General features: G+C 49.2%; 1 protein-coding gene across 3 annotated transcripts in view; it reads left to right on the top strand.

Moving 5' to 3' along the window:
• Il20rb (interleukin 20 receptor subunit beta) overlaps positions 1 to 5,897 on the top strand; it is a 27,395-nt gene extending 21,498 nt beyond the window's left edge. For 2 of the 3 annotated variants that reach the window (XM_050139653.1, XM_050139652.1), the window contains 3 exons: positions 1,594 to 1,736; positions 3,184 to 3,352; positions 5,312 to 5,897. In XM_050139653.1, the coding sequence (XP_049995610.1) occupies positions 1,594 to 1,736; positions 3,184 to 3,352; positions 5,312 to 5,508 (509 nt within the window). In that variant the 3' untranslated portion in view covers positions 5,509 to 5,897. The remainder of the gene's footprint in view (positions 1 to 1,593; positions 1,737 to 3,183; positions 3,353 to 5,311) is intronic. The other variant, XM_050139654.1, reaches the window with a different exon arrangement.
• The last annotated feature ends 3,217 nt before the right edge of the window (positions 5,898 to 9,114 follow it).

Here is a 9,114-nt window from a genome sequence, read left to right as displayed (position 1 = left end):
CCCCCCCCCCCCCCCCCCCGCTTCGAGACAGGGTCTTACTAGGTAGTTCTGGCTGTCCTGAAACTCCCTCTGTAGACCAGGCTGGCCTTGAACTCAGAGATCCACCTACTTCTGCACCCCAAGTACTGGGATTAAAGGCATGTGCCACTATGCTCAGCTTGTCTTAGTTTTTAAAGACACAACTTAAGCCAGCATATCCTTATTGATGGCAATACTATGGACTTCCCAAACTTGTTCCATGATTAGTCAAACTGTAATATGTCTATCTATTCTCCTAACAGCTGAATCGCTAACCTACCATGCCAATGTTCCATAGTATCTTAGATTGGTCCCTTTCATTTGGCATTTAAATCACCGCTATTTGCTCTCCAAGATGCTGTTCTTCTGTTAAATAAGTATTTGCAGAGCGCTGACTACTTGCCAAGTCCTGGCCTGTCCACTGGGGCAGAGGAGGGAGTCCCTGCCGTCCAGTTGTGGAGACAAACAGCAATCTGATGAGCTCACGAGGTGCCTTCCAGTGTGTGTGAGTTTGCTGTGTGGAGAGTCACAGCATGAGTGGTAGAGGACCATTGGGCGGATGGCTGGTGACAACCTGTGACTCTTGTCTGGATATTCCTGAGAACTGGCGGATGCACACACTTATTTCCTTCCTTGGAGTGATTTTCTGGACTGGACACTACAGGAGTGGACCAGAAGGTTATTGGCATTGTTCATCTCTTGATGGCTACTGCCAAAATATTTTCCCAAAGTGAAAAGTAGACATGCCCCACCCCGCAGGCCACAGCCACGTGGGCCAAGTCACTGCTAACATTGCGAGCAAACGGTCCAGGCAGGAAGTGATAAATGTTTGCAAGCGGTTAGATAGAACAGAGAGGTGGGAAACTAGCTCGTCCCATCCTCTGCATCTCCAGATGCTCAGACCTGGTGCTTCTTGTTGTATTTGTTAGCAAACTCATCATGGGCTTTGGAGCTATCCCTACCTATTTTGTCCTGGGGTCGGCCATTAACCCATCTTGAGCATAAATAGTATCCTCTTCAATGACAAAGATGCTCACTGTGAGGAGCAGGGGCCCAGACCTTAGCAGCATGCTGGGAGACGCAAGTGAACCTAGCGCATGTAACAGGGGCTCCATCTGTGAGTTTAATGGGACTGTTTGGGGACTTAGTATTTTCCTCCACCATAGGAGTCTATGCCAAGAGCAAATTGTGAAACACTTTGTTTTTGGTTTCCGCCCAGCCCTGTTCTGCGCTGTTCTGCTCCAACACCTCCCCCTCATCCTGTCTGGGGCCTGGCAGCCTGCCTTCCTCTGGCAGTAGTGCCAGGTACATGCTACCATGGGCAATGCCTTAGGCTCCTCCCTCCCCTTCCCAAGATCGAGATGGAAATCTTCCCAACAGCTTTCTAAAAACCATATTTATTGTGATTCCAGGAGAATGGTGGTAACCGCAGCCCTTTGGAGGACACACCACGTCTCAGGGTGCGGGCACCCCCTGACTTGACCTGAGTGCCGCTCTGAGAAGCCCTCAGAGGTGTGGGCCTGGTGGTTTCCCTTCCCTGCGGCTCCTAAGTCTTCTCCTTTGCTTGGTACCCAGGAGAGTCCCTCCCGCTGGCCCTGGCGCTGGTCGCGTTTGTTGGCTTTGTGCTGGTTCTCATGGTTGTACTGTACTCCATCTGGAAGATGGGCCAGCTGCTCCGCTACTCTTGCTGCCCATCTGTAGTCCTCCCCGACACCTTGGTAAGAGCATTATCTTACGTTTCAGTGTGACGTTGACCAGGTGCCTCGTGGGCTTTAGTTGGGCTTGGACACATTTTTCTGTGCTTTATGAAGGCAGGCAGAGAGAGGAGAAAGTACTAATGGGCATTATTTATCTTTGTCTCTGCTGCTGTAACAGAATACCACAGACTGGGTAAGTTCTAGAGAATAGGGTTCATTGGCTTCCGGAGAATGGGGGTGGTGTTGGTGGAGTGAGGTTGAAGGGCCTAATGGGTGAAGGTCTTCTTGCTCTTACAACATGGCTAAAGGTGTCACTAAAGGGATAGAACAAGTTATCAAGCACACGGCCTTCAGGCCTTATAACCCACATTCATGGAGCTGAGGCCTTTCCAGCCTCCTCATGTCCTGCAGTTCCTGACCTAACATGTGGTTTGGGGGATACACTCAGGTCACAGTAACCCCTGATCAGAAGGTCTGGGTGAGTCCTCCCTTTTCCAGGCTCTGGCAGGCCATTCTGCTTTCCCACAGGACCTGACATTACCAAGAGGGTGGCTGTGTTACTCAGCCCGGGGTGCTTAGTGATAAGCTATGCGGTCTTGTCTTCCCCAGCGCTTTGAGTTCTCTCAGGTTCCCCAGTTGTAACAGCAGCTACAGCCAGTAGCAGGTTCTGACTCAACACAGTCTGTATGCCAAGAGTCTCATGCCTCTCAGGCTTAAGACCATGTGGTGTGGAAGGTGCTTTGCCTTGGGTGAGCATGGAGTAGGCAAGGGCAACAGTGAGGACCTTCATAGAGACTGTTCTTCTGGTGTCCCCCAAACCCAGGATGCTTATCTTACTCCTGAAAACAATGGACCAGGGCTCGGAACCTCTCTGTGGGTGTAGGCCCTGTGTGTCTGTGCCCTGGAGGGGGCTGAGCAAAGGCAGGCCTCAGCAGCTCACACATGCCTCACCTGTGGCTCTTCAGAGCACCCCCCTCCACCCCTGTCACCCTAAGGTTGCCACAGTTCCCTTCTGGTGGGGAGTTAGCAGGCCGCTGCTTGAGAGCAATCAGAACCAGATCTGTCTACAGTCAGCACACTGCCGGGATTCCTTAGCAGTCGGCCATCACAATGAAGCCACTCCTATAACATCTATGAGGTTTGCTTTTGCCTCTGTACAAGTGGAGGAAGTCTCCCTTTAGCCCAGTATGCAGGATGCCCTGTCACCCTTCTCTCCTAACGCCAGCTCTCCTGTCTCTGATACGTCCATGTGGTCTTAGCAGTGTTAGCCGACCCCAGCACAGAGCTCAGTGCCTGGGCTGTGGTGATGATGCTGCTATGGGAACTCAGTTCACTGGGGTTGCTCTGACTTCTGTATAGTAGTTCTACAAGCTCAATGAGAGAAGGGTGTAAAGACCCTAACCATGGCTGTAGCTGCATCTGTTTCTTCCTTTATGCCAACTTTTCATGCTTTTTTTTTTCTTTTTAGAAAGGGTCTTTTTGTATAGCCATGGCTGTCCTGAAACTCACTATGTGGACCAGGCTGGCCTTGAATTCACAGAGACCCACCTGCCTCAGCCTCCTGAGTACTGGGATTAAAGGCGTGTGCCACCACCGCCTGGCAGCCATACACATTTATGATTGCTGGATCTTCCTAAGTAAGCCTTTTAGCATCACTATGTGTTTCTTTTTATCTCTGGTAATATTTAGCTCTTTTTTGCTCATTGCTTATATGGTATATTCTTTCTCTCTCTCTTTCCTTTCCTTCCTTCCTTTCTTTTGAAACAGTGTTTCTCTGTGTGGCCCTGGCTGTCCTGAGACTCACTCTGTAGACTAGGATGGCCTCGAACTCAGAGATCCACCTGCCTCTGCCTCTGAGTGCTTTTATGTGGCACTCAAGATTGAACCCAGGCCACTGTACATTCTAGGCAAGCACCTTACCAACTCAGCCCCAAGTATATACATTTATAATTCTTTTTTATTTACTCTTTTGGTTATTCTTCACATAGATTTATTCATTGTTGTTACAGGAATTATCATATACATGACTATCACAGTTTTTAAAGTATGAGTGTTTATATATCCATCAGCACACCATGTGCATGCAGCGTCTACAGAGGCCAGGAGAGGGCATCAGATTCCCTGGAATGGGGTTACAGACAACTCTTAAAAAGAAAGCATTTAACTAGGGGCTTGCAGTTTTAGAGGGCCAGTCCCTGACCATCATGGTGGGAAGCGGAGAGACAGGCATGGCGCTGGGGCAGTAGCTGAGAGCTTTACATCCTGATCTGCAGGCAGCAGGGAGAGAGGAAAGAGAGACAGAGAGACAGGGTCTGATGTGGGCTGCTTTTGGAATCTCAAAGGTCACTCCCAGCAACACTCTTTCTCCAACGAAGCCACCCTGCTGACCTGCTGGTCTTCCTGGAGAGTTCATCAATTCAGGACTAAGCATTCAAACATATAAGTCTATGGGAGCCATTCTCTTTCACATCACTACAGAGAGAAGGGGTGGGGGCAGGGAACAAGATATATCTTTCCAGGGACCCTTGGTTCTTAATAACCTACTTCTTCTAATGAGGCCCTCCCTCTTTTTATGGCCTCCAACTATGTCAAATTGTGACCACATCAAGGGATTATTCCATCGCTCTAATCACTTGCCCAAAGCCTTCCAGTGCATGAGCCAACAGGAGATATTTCAGATTCAGGCCATAGCAGGCCACTTAGTAATGGACTGTCTGAAAAGGTGCTCTCTGTCTGTTTAAAATCAGCTACAATCGTGCGCTGGGGGCTCTGGGAAGAGCTAGAGGCATGTAATACAGGAGCAAAAACAGGCCTGCTCTTGTGATCCTCTGTCTGAACTGGGCATGGGGCTAGGTCTCTTCCTAAAGCCTCACAAAGCGGGTCCTTCTCAGAGCTCTCTGGTGTAGAAGGTTGGACACTACCTCCCCCATCCCCCTGAATTATATTTGAGTTTTTGTGGAATTGATTCTCACAGCAAAGCACTGACCCAGCAGGGCCATGTGGGAATTGCTCAACAAGGGCCAAGAGAGATCTCAGCAGATGCTGGGAGCCACTGACCTAGGGCTTGGATTGTCCTGGAGGGTTTTGTGGCTTGAAAGTTAACTAGGACTGCGGAGATGGCTCAGCAGTTAAAAGTGCTTGCCACGTAAGCGCCCAGTGTGAGGATCAGAGTTCAGATCCCCAGAACCTATATAAATGCTGAGTGAGGGATCAAGGAAAACTCCCAGTGCCAACTTAGGGCCTGCACATATGAGTACATGTACCCACCTACACATGTGAGAACATGCATGCACGTACACACACACATACACACACACACACACACACACACACACACACACACACGGAGTTCAGTAGTTGGGTTTTCAGTTAGGGGTGGTAATACACACCTTTAATCCCAGCACTTGGGAGACAGAGGCAGGCAAATCTCTGTGAGTTCGAGGCCAGCCTGGTTTACAGAGCTAGTTCCAGGAGAGCCAAGATTCCACAGAGAAAACCTGCCTCGAAAAACAAACAATAAACAAATACTTGGGATATCTGTGCTATTCTTTTTTTGCGATTACTAATGAATGATTTTTGTGAAAATGACTTTATAGAAAATCACCAGTTCGTCTCAGAAGCTGATCAGCTGCAGACAGGAAGAGGTGGACACTTGCGCTGTGGCCCCGCTGTCCTCGGAGCATCTTTTCGGGGTCTGGTTGCTCCAACACTGCAAATGAGACTGGGTGATTGCCAGGTGGCCAGTTGTCTCTGTCATCTACTGCACGTTTTGGAAGCTGCTTGCCTCTTCTGATTTAGCCAAACCATTGCTAATACAAGACTTAGACTCCTTAGAATGATTATTGAATCATTTAGCATATGTTCCTTCCTTAATATTGTTTATACTGGTTGTAATTCTAATTTTTATACTTGATATCTGTTTTTATTGTATATAGTTTTGTATTGGGTTTGGAACTCTTTTATTTAGAAAAAAGGGGGAGGTGATGGGGAACCCCCTCCAGCCAGTGGCCTCTGAGAGGCTGGACCAGTTTGAGGCGTGGCTTTTGGGTACCAAAAAGCTGCGGTCCCACCCTGCTCTGTCTCTTCTTCCTGGGAGCCACTCCCGGATGTTGGCCCCATTCCTATTTCCTTGTTGTAATAAGTGAGTTCACTTTTAATAAAGAAAAACCTAAACATACTTTATCCGGCGTTAGCTTGGGATTATTTGACTCGCCTTCCCCCCATTTGACGCGTTCTGTGTCACACACGGTGTGAGAGATTGTGAGACTTGAGAGCGTGGTAACGTGGCAACAAACCCTTCGGGGTGGGCTGTCTACAACCAGATGTAGTCAGTGTTTGTACTGCCTCTATTGATAATTCCTTCAAAAGTTATTTTCCTGAGCTATCAGATAAAGCAAGCAAATAGTGTTTATTCTGATAGGAGCCTGGCTTTTGGGATCAGTGGACCGGAGGGCTAATTGTAGACCTCAAAATTTGCATGAGAACAGTGTGTCGTTATAACCAAAGCTTTGATGGCTAGTATGTCAACTTCACACAAGCTCGGGACCTGTGAGTGGAGAGAGCCCCAGCTGAGTTAATGCCTCCACAAGACTGGGCTGTAGGAAGGCTGCAGAACATTTTATTAACTCGTGGTTGATGTAGAAGAGCCCAGCTCACTATGGACAGTGTCATTCCCTGCGTTGGTCACCCTGGGTGCTATAAAAAAAGGCCGGCTGAGCAAGCCATGAGGAGCAAGCCTCCTGGCCTCCGTGGCTGCTGTATCAGCAACTGTCTAGGTTCCTGCCCTGACTTCCCTCTGTGATGGACTGGAAGTGTAAGCAAAATAAACCTTTCCCAAGTTCCTTTGGATCATGATGTTTTATAGCAGTAATAGAAATCCTAACCAAGACAAAACCAAACAAGGGACTACAGGACTGTATAAAGTGCACAAACATTTGGAATGAAAAGTCACAGAATTTGGCACTTGTAGGCAGGCAATTTGGTGTTAAAAAAAACAGAGTACTTGGTTTTCCCCTCTGAAATGGCAGGGTAGAATTGCCACCCCAACAATGCACACTGATGTCCACATTTCAGTTCCTAATGTTGTTTGTCTTTCAAAAGTCAGTGTTAATGCCGTGGCTCATTCCATGTCTGGCCTGGGACTGAAGGGCACGTGGGAGTTTTAGAACATCCATGCCTTGTTCAGTCAGAAAACAAAGCTCTGGACAATGGGATCAGTCAAAACTTAGCATAAGCAGTCGCAAGAGTCCCTACTGACCAAAGGTGGGGCAGTGCTGAGCACCCAAGCGAGAAAAGGCTGCTGGTGTCAGTTGGTACTGGCCAATTGATACAATAGTGTCAATTGATACAATCTATCTGAAATCATCATTCTACAATGGCACCCCAAAAGAAGTCTGACAAACTAATTCTCAGGGTGAATTGAGCCCAGTGAAAGCCCCTGGCTGAGGAGACCTGGAGACCTGGGTTCCACCCACCCCTGGGAACCACAGAAAGGTACAAGACAGAATGGATACCACAGAGATGTTCCCTGACAAGCACCAAGTGGGATATACAAACACTCTGCACCCGTACACAGGAAGTACAAAAACTGAAAAGCAGCAACAGTGTGTACTCTACTGTGAACTTGTTAGGTCTCAGGAAGAGCCCATGTCCGGAAACGGCAGTCTTGGCTCAACTCAAGGTGGACTTTGGAAAGATTTCTGGTGGTTAGGTAAAAGCCAGTATTTCTCCGGAACTTGTGAAATGGGCTCCCCTCAGCCAGGAGTCATTTCCCTTGCCCCTGGCAGAGGGGACATGCGCTCCCCATTGATACATACCTGTGGTTACACGTCAAAGCCCATCCTGGGCTCCAGGCTCCCTCAGCCCCTACTACATCTCAAGGCCCAGGCCACCCTGGCAGGCCATTCCGTCTCCGTCTCTACCGTGCTAGCTCCCAGCCTGCTGCAGTTCACAGGCCTCCCTTCTCCTTACCCGTTAGCTCTGTAATGTCCCCCACCCACCCGGCACGTGCTGTTTTCTACTACCCTCTTTTTTGCTACTCTGGTTATTCTCTATGCCGTCTTCCTGCTTCTCTCGGCTCCCAAGAGACAGATAGCCCTGGCCACGTCTAGTCTTCCCTTGTTTCCTCCGATCTAGACTCTTCCAGGTACCTTTGGATGTTCTCTCTCTTACTGGCAGCGAAAAACCTTCCTCTAATCATGGGCAACCTTTTCGGCGTCTTTATTGTGTCCTCACAGTACTCATTTGAGGGCTTATCGGCTCACTCATTTTTATTAGTGAAAAATACCAGCAAATGTTAGGCAGAAGGCTTATTTCTCCACCACCAGTCCCTGGCTCCAGACACCACCTGCGCCCACCTGCAGGCGGCGAAACAGCCTCTCTGGCTGCCACCTCCCGCCTCCCACTTAATTCTCCTTCGTTTTACGGAGGAATTGCAGATGATATCTGGTCTCTGTGCTACGCCTCCCTATCTCTTTAAAACAGGCTTCTTTCTTGTTTTCCGTGGGCCTGTTTTCTTTTGGGGCCGGTGTGACTTTTCTGCGGATCTGTTTCCTTTGAATCTGGTCTGACTTGATCGGGTTGTCCAATTCCTCCGCCCACCGGGAGGGAGCGCCTTCATTGCGTGCACGGGTGTCTGGTGCCACCTTGTGGTGAATTCTGAAATATCCTCCTGTTCCCACTAGAGATGACGCTCCCAGGGCTTCCCGCTTAGGGAAATGGAAAAACCCAGGCTAGTTTTCTGGGAACCAGGAGTCAACGGGAGAAAGTCCCCAGGCCTACACCGGAACACAGCTCCATCGTCGCTTGCAGAATTAGGCGGTCACCATGTCCTCGCTCTCTGTCTCTGACACCAGAGAGTGTGCCCCGTGGCTCGCTTTCCTTTCTAGGTTCTCTACTCTTGTCTTACTTTGCAGGCACATGCTCGGAACCCAGCCCTAGGAGGACTCGAGTTCGAGGTCAGTTTGGGCTACACAGAGAACCTTTGTTTGGGAGGAAGGAAAACAATGGTGATGATGGACATTTTTAGCCTGCTCCTGACCAGACTGATGTTCTAGAGGTGCTCCTCAGGTCAAGGGCCAGCAGCAGTGGGTCCCCACTGTGGCCCAGTCATGCTAAAGCGTTGTGCACACTTTGAGGTTGGGAACAACATTAGAGTTTACCCAAAGTGAAGATTTGGTTTTGTTTTTCTGGCTCCCGGGGCCCTCACATTTCCTTGCCAGAGTTGGAGGTTCACAAAGGAAGACGCAGTGGCCTCCCCTTGTATCCCTAAGCGAGCAGTTGCCAGCCCTAGGAGAGGCTGTGAAGTCGCATTCCACACCCAGGAGGACCTCTAGGGACCTGAAACAGCACAAGGTTGGCTCCTACCTGGCTCCGGAACTTTTTACCTAGTGAGTGATTC

The sequence above is a fragment of the Alexandromys fortis genome, unplaced genomic scaffold, assembly GCF_014885135.2.
Source record: "Alexandromys fortis isolate MF-2015 unplaced genomic scaffold, M_Fortis_MF-2015_v1.1 scaffold_36, whole genome shotgun sequence".
Classification (NCBI taxonomy): domain Eukaryota; kingdom Metazoa; phylum Chordata; class Mammalia; order Rodentia; family Cricetidae; genus Alexandromys; species Alexandromys fortis.
The sequence above is the reverse complement of the archived record's forward strand: the minus strand, read 5'-3'. Positions and strand labels throughout refer to the sequence as shown.